The sequence below is a fragment of the Uloborus diversus genome, chromosome 6 (genome assembly GCF_026930045.1).
Source record: "Uloborus diversus isolate 005 chromosome 6, Udiv.v.3.1, whole genome shotgun sequence".
NCBI classification, from domain to species: domain Eukaryota; kingdom Metazoa; phylum Arthropoda; class Arachnida; order Araneae; family Uloboridae; genus Uloborus; species Uloborus diversus.
The window spans coordinates 74,602,186-74,621,707 of NC_072736.1; the positions used below are offsets into that span (position 1 = coordinate 74,602,186).

At 32.9% G+C, this 19,522-nt stretch overlaps 1 protein-coding gene across 3 annotated transcripts in view; it reads left to right on the forward strand.

Annotated features, from left to right (window-relative positions):
- The window catches only part of LOC129224332 (kinectin-like), a 65,972-nt gene that overhangs the window by 37,314 nt on the left and 9,136 nt on the right, over positions 1-19,522 (forward strand). For 2 of the 3 annotated variants that reach the window (XM_054858770.1, XM_054858771.1), the window contains exons 10-14: positions 1,935-2,027; positions 3,042-3,122; positions 12,170-12,253; positions 16,654-16,740; positions 18,699-18,761. In XM_054858770.1, the coding sequence (XP_054714745.1) occupies positions 1,935-2,027; positions 3,042-3,122; positions 12,170-12,253; positions 16,654-16,740; positions 18,699-18,761 (408 nt within the window). The remainder of the gene's footprint in view (positions 1-1,934; positions 2,028-3,041; positions 3,123-12,169; positions 12,254-16,653; positions 16,741-18,698; positions 18,762-19,522) is intronic. The other variant, XM_054858772.1, reaches the window with a different exon arrangement.

Consider the following 19,522-nt stretch of genomic DNA (forward strand, 5'->3'; position numbering starts at 1 on the left):
AATTCGAACGCTTACTTTTACATACGTCTGTAAGATGGCTTTCCAAAGGAAACTGTTTGTGCCGTTTCTTTGAATTATTCGACTCTGTAGCTGAGTTTTTCGACTTGCATGCTCCTGCTTTAAGTGAGAATTTGAAACAGCGCAAATTGGAACTTGTGTATCTTACAGATGTTTTTTAAAAAAATGAACGAAGTCAACATTTAGCTTGAAGGAAACAAGATGAACCTCATCAAGGCCAAAAGCATAATTTCAGCACTCATTGCCAAATTTGAAATCTACAAGGCAAATATTGGCCGTAAAGAATTTATCCTGCTTCTGATTCTAAAAAAAGTTTACTAGTGGATGATGAACTAACTTCCTGAAGAAAAAATTTTAATTTTCATTGATCACTTTGATCAGTTAAAAAAGAACATGGAATCAAGGTTTGCAGATTTGATCAACTTACAAATTCCTGACTGGATTTTAGACCCATTTAATTTTGAAGATGTGGATGAACTGGAAAACTCTTTGCAGACAGAGTTTATGGATTTGAAATTTGATTGTGAATCAAAAATTACTTTCTAGCAATACAGTTACGAACTTTCCTGGGTGAAGCTTATGGGTACTTACCCACAACTTTGGAAAAAAGTTGAACAGCTCCTCATCTCATTCCCCTCAACATATTTAGTTGAAAGAGGATTTAGCTCTGTAGTGCAGCTTCTCACGAAGCAAAGAAATAGATTGGACATCTGCCTCAAAGGGGACCTCAGATTAAATCTCACTAATATAAAGCCAGACATCAAAGCTTTGACGGAGTTCCATCAAGCACAAGGCAGCCATTAAAAAGGTAAAAAAGAACAAATCTTAACAGTTAAAATTTTCATTTTTTTCCGGATTTCAATTTAAAAAAAAAAAAGCATGTTACTGAAAAATGTAGTATTTTTATTTTTGCTATGTGAATGACGTTGGTTAATTAAAGCACTTCAAATTACGTTTTTTCTTTTTTTTTTTTCCTTTTTTTGGGGGGGGGGGGGAGAGCGGAAGGGGTCAGGAATAAAAATCAGTTTTAAAGCTAATTATCACTTTATCATGCACTTTTTGAAGGTTTAAACTAAAATTAGGCGTTCAGTAACATTAATCTTCACTAAAATCAGCACCATCTAATTTGTGTCTTAAGGGAAGAACATGGGGGGGGGGGGGATAGCTGTAATTTAACTTCCGAAAGGGCCAAAAAAGGTTGGGAACCACTGTGTTAGGTTGTTTATTTTACCTAGCATTCATTCATTAAAAGGTATGTTTTTGATTAGAGAAAAGCTCCCTATGAATGGATGTCAAATGGTTTCATCTGTTCAGCATAAATGTGTCAATTAGTTATGTAAGAATAACTACATTACTTCTACTCTTTCACTATTACTTGTTATTCTTGCAACAATTATAATACTGTTTGAGAACTTAGTTCAAAATAATTTCAATTACTTTTTAGTAATATCATAAATACATATATGTTCTTAAGAGTAATTTTAATAGTTTCTTAAAATTCTTATGCTAAGTGGTTTCTGGAAGCAAAGTATTTTTTTTCTAAATTTTCTATAATATTTCCATTGTAGAAAAATATAATATACTGTTTTGTAGGTTTTTTCTCCCAAAAAAATTGACTTGATATGTTTTTTTAAACCATTTTATTAAAAAAGTAGCATCTTTTTAAAATATATATTTAGTTCAGCAACTTTACACAACTTCAAACGTTTAAAATGCTGCATTTTATACAAACATACAATGGATTTCAAGTAGAGCAAAGAAAGAAAACCATTATCATTGGTAATGTAAATCAGGGAAATTTGGTGAACTTAATCAGGGAAAAGTCAGGGAACTTTTTTTCACAGTTCCTATCGCCACCCTGTTTAACCTTTTCAGAGTTTTCATTTATATTTTTTCTGTTATTGGTATAATTTTAGGAAAAAATTTTGAAAAATCTGCAGAGTAATGTTGAGGAAGAAGAAAAGAAATGGAAAAAAGAATTGCAAAGTAAAAGTGAAATTCTAACAGAAGTAAGATTTTTTATAATGTTCAACAACTATTTCTGTGCATGTATTTATAAGTGTATTAATTATAAGTGTTCATAAGTGTGTTTTGTATTTATGCTCTATTCTATACCAATGATCAGAAGTAGCATTCTACAAGTAGCAAAACCACTGAAGTGGCAACATTTTCCGGGGTTAGAGTTGTCTTAGTTTTCCTAAAATCCCTAAATTTTAAAAAGCTGTCCTAAAATTCCTAATATTGATTATTTTATCCTAAATTCCTGAAGTATTCATTATTTTACCTTGCATTTTTGCAGAAAAGTCCCACTGAAATCGATTCAAACTTTTTCTAGTAGTCTTGTTTACATATATTGTTTATTTACATCCTGCAAGCTAGGGAATGAAATGGCAAACACTCAACTTGAAAATTCAAATTTTAAACCAGTGCCCAATTGATTTTTAAGCCAATATATTATTAGTACTAGCCATTTTATGAGGGACTTTATCCAGCAAAAAACACCAAGACAATCTTAAAGCACTACAATAAATGGTATGGTATGGAGAAAAGTATCACATCCGAGATTTTTGGTACTATACTGTTTTTATGCTGTAAAATGGAAAAGGGAAGTTAATAAAATAATATTGTCTCAGCCATCAATTACTGTTAAAAAAAGCAAGAAACCTTTTTTTTTTTTAAATTTCCATCAGTGAAAAAAATACATGCAAAGCATAAAATGTATTATTGTATGTATGATAAGTGTATACTTATGAACAGTGAAAAAAAAATTTTTTTTTGTTCTACTCGGAGTATTCCCCCAAGAGTTATTGGTGGCAGCATACACATTTTCCCATTTCAAGACCACCTGCTAGATTTAAATTTTGGGAATTTTTATTGAAGTAACTTGTTTTTATTATTATGAATGTTGCTTATGAAGGTGTTTTTAGATTTATTTTTTCAAAATACTTAACTTAGTTTATTGATATTTGATGGGGTTTTTTTTTTTTTCATAAACCTTTGTTTTGAATACCTTTTTTCTATAGGCGTTAGATGAAAATGAAAAGCTGAAATTGCAAAATAGAACTCTACAAACAAATCTGGAACAGCTCAAAGGCTTGAAAGAAGTATTAATTTTTTTAATATAGTTTAAATATTCTTTAGATATTTTAAATGTTTTATTGCTCTAAATATTTCTTTTTGTTGTTTAATTATTCAACGTTTCTCCCCCTTCCCATTTAGAGCTCTTCTCAAAGTAAACAACTTCACTTTTCAGAGCAGTATTTTGTCATTTGAGTATTTTCTACAATACATCAGCTAGATCAAAAGCAGTAATCAGCAAATACCTTAAGAACCTATAGCAGATTTGCACAGGAAGGAAAAGGCCATAATAGTGAAAGTTCTTACTCCTGAAAATTCATTTTTACTTTTAAAGTGTGTTATTTCATCATTCGTGAATGTCTTTCCCTTTCTTTTTTTTTTTTTTTTAAGATTGCTTTTTTTTGTCCTAGAAAGGAAATATTTTTACAAATAAAATGTTTACCTTCAAAGGGTGATGCAAGTTCAAATTGTCAGAAAAAAAATTATATCTATTTGGTAAATTTAATATCAAATTTTTTATTTTTTGTCATTTAAATACTAGTTTAATTATAAATTTATTCATAGCTTGTAGAATTTTTCTATGCTTTGTTTTTTAGTACCATATCAACAAAAGTTGAACTTTTTTTTATTTTTGCAAGTGGCAATGTTAATGTTATCTTAATAATAGCTTGAAAAGATGTTGAGAAGAACAATTATCTATCAATCCATTTACTGACAAAAAAAAAGAAAGTTTACCATCTAAATTATGAAATTGTAACTAGAGCATTTCCCCAATTTGCGCTAAGCCCACTGTTGAATATCTCTCCACTTAGGAGACCTCTCCATTTGTGAATGCCTCTTCGCTTGTGAGATGGCGCTGGCTGTTAGTTGCCATAGTTACCATATTTAATTTTGGCTTTTTTCTGTTGTTCTTAAGATGTGAATAAAAGTTTTCTAATGGTCTGTCGATGTTTTTATTAAGGTTGCTTGTGCAACAAAATTTTTGGTCCTTTACGAGCCAGGAGGACTAGATCTATGGATATTTACGAGAATAGTAGTTAAATATTCTAAGTTCATTATGCACTGTGTGTGATCTTCGAGTGACTTCGGTTTGAATTTGCCGATTTGCCTTGAAGCATTGTGCTTACAGTTCAAGAGAATCCGAATGGTAATGTTGTTACACAACTTATTTCTGGATAATTTATAATAATTAGTGTTTTTTGAGTCAATAGTGCTACCTGCCTTGAGATAGAATTGTCTAAACATGCCAATTACTGCCTTAAAACAAGCGCTGGCAAAAAAACTAGTCCAAAAGGCCCAGTTAACCAAACTTGCTACGAAATTACAAGAAGGTTGTGATGTTAAAGATGTCAATATTTGTGAACAGAAACTTGCATCCACTATCGATGAATTAAACGAGTGTTTTGATTATCTTTTTACTAATTGCAAAGACAATAAAATAGAAATTTATTCATCAGAACAAGAACAGATTTATGATATTAGGGATGATATTGATTTCAAGTTAAGCCGAATCAAACGCGAAAATGATGATTCGAAACAACCAGTCTCGGTTTCAAAGCAGAGCACCACCGTGAGATTGCCAAAAATATCATTGCCTGTATTTTCTGGGAGTTTACATGAATGGCTTTCATTTAGAGATATTTTCAATGCAACTATTCATTCAAATAAGGAGTTGTCAGAGGGAATAAAATTACAATACCTAAAATCCTCTCTTAAAGGTGATCAGGGTTCGTACGCTCCGGGAATTCCGGGAAAACCGGGAATTGTCAGGGAAAATAACACTGTCAAAAATGTCAGGGAAAAGTCAGGGAGTTTTCAAATTTTGTCCTCCAAAAATTTTTTTTCCATTTTTTCCCCCAAGGAATTAAGTACCATGAGATCTAGTCTTCGTTTTTATTGTGATTTCACGAAAAAAATTGCAAATTTTTATCTAAACCGAAGCTGGCACTTAAAAACTGCGATCGAGAAATGAACGTTTTTTTTTTTTCACAACGAAAAATTCGCCAAAAGAGCGAAGATTTTCTTGCATGGAGTCAGTGAGGGGAACGCATTTCTTTCTACTGCCTAAAGTTTTAGATGGGTTGCCACAACATTCTATTCGGTTCAGGGTTCGTACGCTCCGGGAAAACTTGGAATTATCATGGAAAATGACATAGTCAAAAATGTCAGGGAATTTTCCAAATGTGTCCCCAAAAATTTTCTTTTCCCAATTTTTTCCCAGGGAATTTGGTTTTATGAGATCTAATCTTCATTTTTATCGATGTATTTAAAAAAAATTGTAACAATTTTAAAGCAATGAAAAAAGTGGCGACCCAAAAAATCTTCAGCAGCTGCCGTTTTTGGCTCTCAGTAGTTCCCAAGGGAAAAAAAATCAGGTGAACAGCAATTATGCACAAACTCAAAAGGAGAGAAGACAATTTACTGCTTCGGACGCACAACCTGTAGATGGGGGAAGGTCGATCGGGGAAAAGTTTTTTTTTTTTTTTTGATCGGAAAATCATTTCAGCTACGTGTGAAACGTAGTCGCCATCTTTGGTCATTCACAAGATGGATGTAGATACGATCCTAAAATTTCTAAGTTTCTAAAAACAAAGCAGAATTAGATGTTTTCTTTAATTGAAAACTGATGAAAATAACAAAAAATGGTCTACAAATTGTTTTTCTATTGTTATTTAAAATAATTTTCTTGAGAAATGAAAAATTTTGTTCTTAAAACTTAATCTTATCCTCACTGCCTCGGACGCAAATGTGATAAAAACTTTTCAATGAATTGTAGTTTCATGAAGATTAATTATTTTTTAATTGTCTTCATGCGACAAATTAAAAAAGTTATTTCTTATTTTTGGGCATAGCCGCCATATTTGGTCATTCCCAAGATGGAAGTACACAAGACTTTTTAAGTGCCTAAGTTCCCGAAAACGGCATTGGATGTTAATTGCAATGCAAACTATTGAAAACAACACAAATTGTGCCTTTTTTTTCCGGATAATTTGTAATTATTTTCTGGAAAAATGCAAAATTTAATCTTCATAACATTTTTTTGTTTTAATTGATTTAGACTCTTATGTGCTAAATACTGACTATTTTGCTTTTATTGTATCCTTTTAAGGATTATTAATTATTTATTACTACTTTTATACTACAAATCCAAAAATCTACATATTATTTTAAATTTTTCACTTTGTCGCCATATTTGATCGTTTGCACAATGGAAGTAGACTTAAACTTCCAGAAACAGAATTGGATGTTTATATTAATGAGTAACATTGAAAATAACATTAAAATGTGCAAAAAGTTGTGAATTTTTGAAAATTAACTAATACTTTCTGGAAAAGAAAATTTGAAATTTTAATGTAAGCATCCTTTAATATGTGAAAAAAAAAAAAAAAAGATTATTGGCATTGGCCTATGATCGGCGGATGTTGATTTTTGTTACTATGCATTACATGGTATGCCAATTGATGCAACAAGTTAACCATATTTATACTAAAATTTAGCTTTGCATTTTGCTCAATATGTTTTGTGTAACCTACTTATAAGAAAATAAAAAGTATTGTAAACCAAAAGTGGATGCTAAAAGGTTGCTGCAGGACTACAGCGAAAAGCTATAATATTACGCGTGACATCAAAAAAAAACGCTAAAATAAGTTGAAAGTACTCTGTTTTCAACAAATAGTAAACAAATTAAAACAATTTTGAACAAAATGTTTTAAAAAGACTTAAAATTTTGACAGAGAAAACAAAGGAAAAAAAATCCAAGTTTTTTTTTTTTTTTTTAATCTAAGGGGAGAAGTTTCAGTTCTTCTGCATTGCTACTTTAAACAATTTTAATTATTTTGAAAATATTACTATTTAAACTTAAATTTTTAATGAAGCGAGTAACCTGGAATTTTCTAAAAAACAACCTGGAAAACCTGGAAAAGTCAGGGAACTTTTTTTAACCAAAAGTGTATGAACCCTGGTGATGCTTTACGAATTATTCAGTCTATATCTATAGTAGATGTGAATTATCAATTAGCGTGGTCACTGCTAGAAGAACGCTATTCGAATAATCGCGAACAGGTATACGCACATTTAAAACGTTTTATGAGCATTCCTAGTATTCAAAATTAAAATCCAAACGCAGTTTTGAGTTTAATAGATATCGCGAGTGAGTGTTTAAGATCACTTGAAATTTTAAACCAAAACATAGAAGGTGCTTCGTCTGTTTTTCTTGGCTACGTTTTGAGTCAGAAATTAGATTCGAATACTAAAATGTGGTGGGAGAGAAATTAAAAAAAAGATGAATTACCGTCAGTAAATGAGTTAATGGATTTTTTGAAAAACCACGCAAAAACACTTAACGTCTCAAATATGAATGTAAAACGCAACAATTCTACCAGAGTTTTATCAATTGTGTCAGAATCAAAAGAGGGAAAACTTCATAAGTGTGTTATATGTGAAATGGATAATCATGTTACGTGTAAGTGTTCAAAGTATCAGAAATTGCCGATAAAAGAACGAGTAGCTATTGTTAAGAAATTTAAACTTTGTTTTAATTGTATGCTTCCAAACCATTCACAAAAAATTTGTCAATCTAATTATTCGTGTTTAAAATGTAAGAAAAAACACCACACAACATTATGTTATGGGGATCAGGGTAATAGAACTGCTCAATATGAAACAGAGTTTCAATCATCGAAAGTTGGTTCGATGAACAAAAAAAGGGATTCGAATATTACTCAAGCAAAAAGTGAAATAGTTGAGCGCGTTAGTCAACTGAATGCCTTGGCGACTCCCTTTAAAACTGAAAACAGCGAAACGATAGTCTTAAATAATGTTGTGTCTGAGTCAACAGTCTTACTTTCTACTGCAGTTGTTTATGTTCAGAATATTCAAGGGGAAATGATTTCTGCTAGGGCGATTCTCGACGGAGGTTCCATGTGCAACTTGATCACTAATGAATTGGCAGATTCATTACGTACACCAAAGAAAAAGATAAACCTATCACTTAATGGCGTAGGTGGAACTTCCGTAAATATTAAATGGAAGACAAGCGCTACGATACAGAATTAGAGCAGAAGCTTTTCAAAGGAACTAAATTTTCTGATTACATCGAAAATAACAAATATAACCCCTTCTAAATATGTCCCAATAAATAAATTAAATTTTCCTTTTGATATTAATTTAGCAGATCAAGATTTTAATAAACCTGGAAAAAGTTCAATGTTGTTAGGTAATGAAGTGTTTTTTGAGCTGCTGTTATCAGGGAAGATATATATTCAAAATTCAAATTTAATTTTACAAAATTCGATATTTGGTTATATAGTTGGAGGAAGTGTTAGAGATTATGAGGAGAATAGAGTTCATTGTGGGCTAATTCGTGAAGCGGAAAATTTAAATGATGAACTACAAAAGTTCTGGGAATTAGAAGAAGTGGATGAAAGGTCATTTCTAAAAAATTCTGACGAATTTAAATGTGATCAAAATTTTACAGAAACTTATAGAAGAAACGAGACCGGTAAGTTCGTTGTGCAAATGCCTTTCAAAAAAGACCCTCAGTGTTTGGGAGAATCAAAAAGTATTGCCCTTAGAAAACTAAATTCTCTATATAGACGTCTTGAAAAAGACCCTGTGCAAATGGCACTGTACACTGAGTTCATGAGAGAATATAGGGATTTAGGGCACATGCAGAAGGTCAAAGAGGTAGAAGAACCAGGGATAACTTATTATATACCACATTTAGGTGTCTTTCGCCCTGAGAAAAATTCTACAAAGATGAGGGTTGTGTTCAATGCTTCGCAACCTACATCAACTGGGGAGTCCTTAAATTCTATTCAAATAAATGGTGGGGTGATTCAGGATGAATTATTTTGCGATTTAGAATGCATCGGTTTGCTTTTACAGCTGATGTCATAAAATGTACAGGATGATTCTCATTAATCCTAGTCAACACAATTTACAACGTATTTTATGGAAGGATTCCTTTAGTGAACCGGTGAAAGTATACAACCTTGGTACGGTAACGTACGGAACTACGAACGCTCCATACCTAGCTATGAGGTGTTTAAAACAACTAGCATTAGATGGTCAAAAAGAGTTTCCTATGGCATCGTTGGCTATTCAAAACAATTTTTACATGGACGATGTCCTAACTGGTTCAGGAGATTTAGAATCAGCTAAAACTTTGCAAAGTGAGTTAGTACAATTATTTGAGACATGTGGTATGGCATTTCACAAGTGGTGTAGTAATGATTCAAGTTTACTAGAAATCGTGGGAACTTCTGAGAGTTACAACTTTAGCTGTGTTGAAGAAACTAAAGCATTAGGTCTCATATGGGATCCAAAGAGCGACACTTTGAAATTTCACTTATCAATGACAGAACAAAACCAGTTTACGAAAAGAGAGGTGCTTTCAGTAATTGCACGTATATTTGACCCTTTAGGTCTCTTAGGTCCTATAGTTACGGTCGCCAAGGTATTTATGCAGAAACTTTGAGCTTTGAAATCTCTGTGGGATGATAAGTTACCTGAAGATAAACTGAAAGTGGAAAGAATTTCGGGAGTCCCTAGAGTTGATTAATGAGATAAAGATCAGTAGATTTATATTTAGTGAGGATTTTAGAGTTTTAATTCTTAAGGGTTTTTCGGATGCATCAGAAGTTGCCTATGGTGCGGTAATTTATGCCGTGAGTCAAAGCCATTCTGGTAAACTTGCCTCCTATTTACTATGTAGTAAGAGCCGTGTGGCTCCCATAAAGACCTTGACAATTCCAAGACTGGAACTTTGTGGTGCAACACTTTTGGCAAAACTAATGCATAAAGTGATGTCAGCTCTAAAAGTACCCCGTTCTTCAGTGTACTACTATTCTGACAGTACAATTGTTCTTTCATGGATTCTGAAATCACCGTCTGAATGAAAAACATTTGTAGCTTCAAGAGTGTCAACTATTCAATCTCTTACTGATGTAAAACAGTGGGGATATGTTAAATCATCGGAAAATCCCGCAGAATTAATTTCAAGAGGATGCAAAACACAGGATCTAATATGTAGCAACCGGTGGTGGAATGGTCCACAATTTCTAGCTCAAGATGTCGAATCTTCAACAAGTGTACCTAAATTCACTGAAGTTCAATCCGATAATGAACAGTTTTACCGTGAAATTAAGATTCCTGCAAAAGAGTCTAGTAATACTACGATGATTATTGCAGCAAGCTCATCAGTGCTGGACGATGTATTGAACTGCAGTAATAACAATTTTAAAACTGTGCATATTTTGTGTTATGTATTACGATTCATAAACAATTTAAAAAGACGTGAGTGTTGTTCAGGTAGAATCTGTGTTGAAGAATTTAGAATCGCGGAGCATCATTTGATTCGAGACGCTCAGAAAGCTCTAGACAAGAAAACCGTCGAAGGGTTAAGTAATTTAACGCCATTTGTGGATAAAAAGGAAATAGTGAGAGTAGGTGGAAGGTTGTTAAGAGCAGACATTCCTTATGAACAAAAATGCCCTATTATATTGCCTAAGAAGTGTAAATTAACTAAGAAAATATTTTTTACTTATCATTTAAAGTTTCTTCACGTTGGACCACAAGGGCTATTGAATGTAGTTCGGTTAAAATTCTGGCCATTGGGTGGTAGAGACTTGGCTAGAAAAGCAGTACATTCCTGCATTACATGCTTTAGAAATAAACCCCTTTTGAGTTCTCAAATTATGGCAGATTTGCCGAAAAATCGAATATCAGGGACTTTTGCCTTTAATTGCGCTGGAATAGATCTGTGCGGGCTGTTCTATGTGACTTACAAAAACCAACGTAAAGGAACTTTGAATAAGATTTATGTTTGTGTTTTTATATGTTTCTCAACAAAAGCAATCCATCTTGAGGTCTTGAGTGATCTAACTTCGGATGCATTGATCGCAACCTTGAAGCGTTTCATGGCTAGAAGAGGAAAGCCGGCTAAAATCTATTCAGATAATGCCACAAATATGGTAGGTGCTAAATCAGAGCTTAAAAGATGGTCGAAATTAGTAGTAGCTCCAGATGACGAGTTCTCAGCTTTTATAACTTCTGAAGGTATCGAGTGGAAATTTATTCCTCCCAGGTCACCTCATTTTGGGGGATTGTGGGAAGCAGGTGTAAAGAATGTAAAACACCATTTAATAAGATCTATTGGGAACCTGAGATTTAATTATGAGGAATTTGAAACCATCATTTTGCAAATTGAGTCCATTTTAAACTCTTGCCCATTAACACCTTTGTCATCAGACATTGACAGTTACGAGGCGCTGACACCTGGTCATTTTTTGATTGGACGGTCACTGAGTGCAGTACCTGAGCCCAAACTGACCACTTTAAATGGCAACAGGTTAAGTCGATGGCAGCGTACTACAAAGGTTGTTCAGAGTGTTTGGCAAAAATGGAAGAAAGACTACTTGAACACGTTACAGCAGCAGTCCAAATGGATGATCGAGAAAGAAAACTTAAAAGTTGGCTTGATGGTCCTAATTAAGGAAGACTCCTTGCCGTGCACGAAATGGCAACTGGGTAGGATTATTGAGGTGTACCCTGGCGAGGATGAAAAAGTTCGAGTGGTAAAAGTCCGGACGCAAAACGGGGAGTTCAAAAGAGCAGTGGCAAAAATTGCTGCCGCTGGAAACTTGAGTAATCTTGTGACTGTTCTTCTGTTTTATATTATTTTGTGTGTGTTACTTGAACTATTTTGAGTATATAACTTTGTGCAATTTCATTTTATGTTGCAAATTTTAATATTGATGGAAAAGGTAGTGCATTAGTTACTTTATAGTCAGAGGGCTGACAATTTCTTGTGAAAATGTGTCAAGGCGGGAGGAATTGTTGAATATCTCTCCACTTAGGAGACCTCTCCATTTGTGAATGCCTCTTCGCTTGTGAAATGGCGCTGGCTGTTAGTTGCCATAGTTACCATACTTAATTTTGGCTTTTTTCTGTTGTTCTAAAGATGTGAATAAAAGTTTTCAAATGGTCCGTCGATGTTTTTATTAAGGTTGCTTGTGCAACAACACCCACTCTCAAAAAGTCGCAACAGCTATAGTCAACATATCCTTTATAGATGGAGGCAAAGCTTATTGAATTACAATCAAGGCTACAAATGGAGGAAATTGAAAAATTAACTTTGGTTCAGAAAAGTAATGAAGTAAGTTTTAGGCTTGATGTCTGAGTAATCATTGGCATGTGTACCTAATTTTTAATTATTTCATTAAAACAATAGCATGCACATATATTTGCAAGATCTTTAAATGTGCAAAATGGATTTTTTTTTTTTCACTTAAAGATTAAATTCATTTTGAAAACATTAATTTTTATGTTGTTGAAATTTTAGTTATTAAACAAAAATAATTAATATTAGTTTAATAGTTGAAATTAATACAGATTTACAGAGTTGCCAACTCTCCCAATTTTGGCAAAAAAACTCCAGCTTTTCTGTTTATTTCTCCCAATTTTTTAATATTCTCATAAGTTTCGGTTTATCAAAGTTAAGCATAATGTTTTGACATGAGAGTAAATTTTTTCGTGATTTATCTTTCTGCTTTACGATCATTTATTGTGACATTTGACTTGTGTAAAATCTGACCCCACTCCACCGCTTATTACTAAAAAATATCCCTTCAATTTTCACTTTAAAATTGACTGCAAATTTGGTGAATTGAAACAATTTACAGTTACTTAAAAAACTTCCATGCATAACTAATTATTCCTCATAGCAGGCTAGGAATTCAAAAGTTACACTATAGCTGGAATTTGATATAGAGATTTTGGATAAAATTTCTGAAAAATAAATACTTTTAGGAGTGGCAATTTAAAATGACACTCCTGAATAACCATGAGAAGCATTTTTAATTTAGTCCATGAATGCAGATATATTTTTACAATTCAGAAAAAGAGAGCTTTTTGACATAAACAAGTTTGACTGCATGTAGATTTTTATATTTAATGTATTAAACTTCATTTTAACTGTTTTCTTAATTTAATAAATTTAAAACATGAAAATTGCAAATTATTTCAACTTTTACGTATTTTTTACGTACGGATTCATTTACAATGTGTTATCAGAAGTTACAAATAATACTTTTTTCTAGGCAAAAGGCTTGAGTTTATGGATGAAACTACACCCAACAAAAACTTTTATTAGATTTTCGTTCATCCATAAGCTCATGAAAAGGGGTTTGTTGTACTTGTAACTTTAAAACTCATGTATTATAGTTTTTTTATTTTTGTACTTATCCATTTTTTTCAGCTTGAAGTTGTTTCATTTCCTATTTCCGGAGATCTTTATTAGGATGCACATTTGTTCTAGCAAACAAATGGAAAATTCTTTCCATGTTATGCTTGTAAAATAAGTTTTGTTCTTCATAATATGCAAATACATTATTCAAATAACTATTTAGCTGAAATGTTTAAGCAATAACAATAATTAAAATTTCTCCCACTAAAATTTCAAAAAGCCTATTTAAAATTTTAGTCACAATGGGAGATCCAACCTTACTTTTTTACGTGGTGTGAGGTCTGGTATGAATAAAATTTTGCTTTCTTACATTGTTTACCCTTGTTTTTTTTTATAATTTATTTATTATTGAGTTCTAATTCTCACATGATCTTGTTTAAAGAATTTGCACCCCCCTCCTCCTATTTATTTGCACTTTCTATATAGAGCTGTTATCTCCCTGTTGTTAAAAGTTTTCCATTAACAACCAAAAATAAAATTATATCAGAATGTATCAGTATTTATTTAGTGCTTAGTTTAAAGGGTTGGTTTAAAATCGGAAAGTATAAAAGTTTCTATTTTTTAATTTTTTTACGTGTTTTGTTTGAAAATGTATTTATCAAAGAATATGCCCTGCGTTAAGTTAGCTCCAAAATTAGTCCTCATTTGTCATACTAAATTGTTCACTTATGAATATACAAGCTATTCTGCCGTGGAAAGGTAAAGCATATTATCTGCAGAAATGAATTTTTGAGATATTTGAAGAGACTCATTTTGAATTCCGTACTAACAATAGTGATGTTGGAATTTGACATTTTTTTCGTGCTGAATTTCAAGGTAAACCAAGCAGGCAAGCTTGGACAACAAAGCTCGACAAAAATGTAAAACCAAAGTGAAACATTTGCAGATGCTGCCCTTTACTTTCAACGACAGTATTGTTTTCCCTTGAAAAAATCTTAACCAATCTTAATTACGTGAAATACACCACCAGCTCAGTCAATTCCAGCCAAGGGCTGCAGTTTTGTGCTTATTAGCACTCATCAGCCGCCATAGGAGTGACTGAGCTGGAGGTGGAAAACCTCTTAAGGAAGCCAAAAGTGCCAAACAAACTGGTAGCTAATACAGCATTAGCACAGACCAGACGAGTGACCGAAACAATGCTTCGATTCAACTCGAATATTGAAGGCAAGGCAGGTATATTCAGAAGTTACCGCCCTATAGCCAGGGCTAGGCTATAGGGCGGTAACTTACTGATGAATAGTGTTCCCGCTAGGCCGTTTTTGAAGGCCGCAGCGCCTTGCCCTTTCGCATATCAGCAGAATGCGCCCTGCCCTTTTTTTAGATCGCGAAATGCGCCCCGCCCTTTTCAAAAATAAGAAATTGCACTTTGTGTTTTTAAATAGATGCCTCAACCATCGTTTCGACCTGCCGCGATATCGGAGCAATTTTATTTATCCAGCGATCATCTGCAAAAATGCCTATGTCTTATCCTTGTTCCCAGAATTTCACCTTGAAAACGGCCCCATAAACAAAAGGGGAAGCAAATACCTAGGCAAAGAGGAGATGAGATTCTCAGAATTCAAACAAGCTTATCAGTAGGAAACAAAGGCATGTTCTTCCTTCTACTGAGTGTGGGTTTTTGAAAGGTTGTGGGAAGGAGTAGGGTCCTCTGGGAAGGGAGAAATCTTTGTTTCATTCCTTCCCATCCTTGATCTTCTGAGAATCAACAATGAGAGAGGGAATAGGACATTTTCCTAACATTTCAGCCCTTTGTGTCCATTTTTCGTTTGCATGTGGAAATTAGGCTTAGCTAATTTTAGCGCATTGCTAGTGATTGTGTAGCAATCTTTTTACATCTGTTTCTGGAAAGTTAAACTTTCTGATTGTTTCCTAAGAAGAACATAGTACAAAGCTTACTGGGCTAAAATGCAAGGGTATTTTTTTAATATCTTGGATTTTTAATCCCCCCCCCCCCTTAAAAACCATTTGAAATGGAAACATCGCATTGACAGGGCGTTCATTCAATTCTTTCCTTTTTGCTAAGTATTTTTATTATCTTTGTATATGTGTGTGTGTGATTCATATAACAGATTATTTAAAACACCTATTGACATAATAAAAAGCATACGTTTGACATACTCGTGCTTTTTTCTAACTAAAATGATCTTGCACTGTTTTTCTTTTATAAATATTATACAATTGATTTTTAAAAAAATCACAAAATTAAAGTGCCGATACATTAAATTTTTACAAAAATTGCCTGAGATAAAAATCTTAACTTGGTCCAAGCTGCTTATGCCGATATGCATTTGGGAGCGCATACATCTGCCAACACATTTGTGTTATGAATTTGAACAACTCCAAGACTAGGAAATAGAGCTCAAATGAAGTCTTTTTAGTTTGCAACTTGCTACCACTGCATTTTTGAAGCACTGCATACAGTATTTTAAGTTAATTATTCTATTTGAAGTGTAATATATTTAAAAAAGGAGAATTCACACTCATCACGATTTTGATGTCTACTAAAAAACTTAATGGCACGATGCACATTACTAGGCAGTTTCTTTGGTAGGAAGGGGAGATCAGTAATTAAATACTCTTCTTCTTAAATTAAAATTCAAAGGGTTTTGAAATGCCTAGAATTTTTTTTTACACTTATAGGTAGTTAAAATTATGGCCTGAAAAGTGTTGAAAAACACCCAAAGCCAAGTTTCAGCATTAGCTAAATGTTCCTTTAGAGTGGAAAATATGCACAGCTTAGTGGGCATTTGTGTGTGTGGGGGGGGGGGGGGTGAGTTAACACCTATTCTGAAGACAAGTGCGTTTTCTGGATGAAATCATATTTAATACTAAAGTCAGTGGTGACGGCAATCGAAGGGGGGGGGGGGAGGTCATGGTGTAGAATAGACTGAATTTTTGCAAGGTGTTTTAAGTGTTATTTCTCCTCTTAATTTTTTTTGGGGGGGGGGGGCGCTCCGTACTTTTTGAGTGGTGCATCATTGGTCTTGGATGGGGGGGGGGGGGGACACCGTGTTGAAATAGTGCTCTTTTTTAAAAAAGTGCCCCTTTCAAAGGCCAGCACCCTGCCCTTTTTTTTCCTAGAGTGAACACTACTGATCAATCTTAATTAAATTTGTTGTACAACTCAAAATTAATACACTTACAATATGCTTAATAGGAAAAGATGTTTTAAAAAAAGATTCAGTAGAAATTATTAAATTGAACTAATATTAGTTCTAAGCAGGGCTGTCAATTAATACTTTCTAATAGTAAAATATTGTTTCATTTACAAAAAGAATTAAAAGTGACTCTTGTTTTTTTTTTATATGCAGGCCCTTTATGAAATAGAAGAATTGCGTTTGAAACTACAAAAAGAAGAGCTTGAAAAAAAATTGCTTCAAGAAAAATTAGGTGTTATTGTAAGTACTATTTCATTAAAATTATTTTTCCTTTCGAAAATTTTTCATCCACCTTTCATAATATGTGTTGATTTTGATAGAATACACCTTTCTCTAATCTATATAAGGTAAATTTTTGAAGTTTTTTTTTTCTTTGTAAGCATTTAATTATCTCTTAATTTGTTGATAATGCTTTATTTTTAAAACTTTTATTTTTCCCTCACAAAGAGAAATTCATTAGCAATGACTCCCCCTGATCAGAAAACAAGAAGTTCCGTCTAGAACTAGACGAGCCTACTTTCCCGTATACCCATACTACTTTCTAGTACCTGATCAATATTCTCAAAAATAGCTAAAATCGCAAGTTTTTTCAAACATATTTTTTTTAATATTTTAAGCTGATTTCTAGGAATAAAATATTCCTTACTTTTCTTCAAAAAAACGAACAAATAAAATAGCAGCACCTTTTAAACAAAGCAGCTAATACACTTCTTTCCATTAAAAAATTTTTTTAACAGCTTTCAAAACGAAAAAATAATAATAAGTTCATTAAAATAAATACATCATATAAAAAAAAATCGTTTCTTTTTCCCCTGTTGCCGAAAATAATTTTTTAAACGAATTAATGCACTTACCAAAATAAAAAAAAAACAATAAAATGTCAACTTAAAGAAATAATTTTCATTGTCAAAAAAAAAAAAAAAAATCGTCTGCGCATATTTTTCGAGTTTATTCAACGAAAACTAAATACCTAAATTAAAACTTTAGCGTGAAAATAAAAACAAATCATATCAACAATAATTATTTCACAGTTAAAACCACAGCAGCGGAGTCGGAGTCAATCTCATTTTGGGATAAAAGAGTCGGAGTCGAATATCCAAGAATCGGAGTCAGTCATTTGTCCTCCGTGTATAAATGTTTGCCAAAGCTACGAAGTCAGAGTCGAAGTCGGGGAGTCGGAGTCCGATTAATTGTCGGGAACAGGAGTCAGAGTCGGTGTCAGGTCCCCCTAAATTCTCGGAGTCGGAGTCGGGAGTAGGTCGTCAAGAGCTATTTCCAACAAAGTTTGTTTGAAGTAAATCCGCCTTCAAGTACGGAATCTACATTGACTTTCAGTTTCCCCGTAGGCGCTAATGTTAAGGGATTTGAACTGTTCAAAATTGAACGGAAAATTGTTCAAATCAAAAAGATATCTTATATACAAGTTTTTTATCAAAAGCTTTTTCCTACAAAGTTTGTTTGAAGCAAATTCGCCTCACAGTTCGGAATTGCTTTGAATTTCCCCGTAGGCGCTAATGTTAAGTTTTTTTGAACTGTTCAAAATTGAACAAAAAATAGTTCAAATCAAAAAGTGAAATATGGGAATGAGGTGTCCTCGCCGAGATCTTTCGAACAAAAAAAAGTTTGTTCGAATCGGACTATTCATTCAAAAGTTATTAGGGGGGGACAGACAGACAGACCGACAGACATTTTTCCCCATCTCAATACCCTACTTTCCAATTTTTAATTTTTCAATATTTATTTAATTATTTTATTTATTTTTGACTTTTTTTTGTTTTTCACGATATTTTTAAGATGCATTAAGCCTTCTTTCATGCTTTTTTCTTCTTTTTCTGACTTTTACTGGGAAAGTAGGCTAAAAAAGTGCAAAAAGCAGTGTTTCTTTTTTCAATCAGCAAAATTAAGCCATGTTACTTCTTGAAGATTAGCATCAGGCAATGCTTTTGGACTGTGTGTGTGTGAACTGATTGGAGGGGGAAAGGGGATATTCAAAACAATTTAAGATGGGAAATGTCTATCTAGTTCAGACATGGGTTTGCTAAAAAGCATCTAAATGCAGTTTTTATCTTGTTGCAAAGAATACATTTCACAGAATAGATTTCTCTTGTAACTAAGTGTAAGAATTTAGTTTGCCATTCAAAGTCTTATTTTTGCTGCATTTGGCAGGATTTTAATCTGTACAATATTTTTTTTTATAGGATTCCTTAGCAACTTCAATTTCTGTTTCTGATAACACTCTTATGCAAATTCCTGAAGTCAATGTAAGTACTTAATTCTTTATGATGTTTTCAAGTGTGTGCATACTGCATTTTTAAACCCACGCCATAGCATTATTATTAATGCGTCTAACATCATAAAGCATGTTACATTACCATGGTTATTTATGCATCTGAATATACACCCTTCATCTCCACTCACTATGAATCTGTTGCAAAATCATGATTTTCTATTTGGCGAAATAGGCTGCTTGTTATTTCCAATATACTTCTTAAAAAATCCCTTTGTTCATGAGACCATCTTGACAGCCGACACTCTTTCAAAAGTTTGGCACCAAGAAGGTGCCAGTCCAAGATTAGCGCAGTCAGACTTTTCTCCTGAGGGATGTGGATAATCATTAGCAAGAATTTTCTCCTGTGGAAGGGCTTGATCTTGCAGTACTTAGGGGCTGTCCATAATTATCATGCTTTTTTTCAACAAATTTGACTCTTCACTGAGATGTTTGGGTCCATTCAGTGTACCTTTTATGCAGGGTTTGTTGATTTAAATGAGCTTGATTTAAATCACAATTAAAATCATGATTTAATTCAAGAGATTTAAAAAAAAAATAGATTTAAATCGATTTGAATTAACTGATTTTTTTAACAAAATCATTAATTAAAATCAGTTGATTCAATTTTTATAGATTAAATTTGCATTTTTAGAATGTATTGCTCTACATTTAAGTATACTGCATTATACTATCTTAACTTCAACAGGCAAAACTACATAGATCCCTCTTTCTGTGCGTGTAACAGATTTTCAC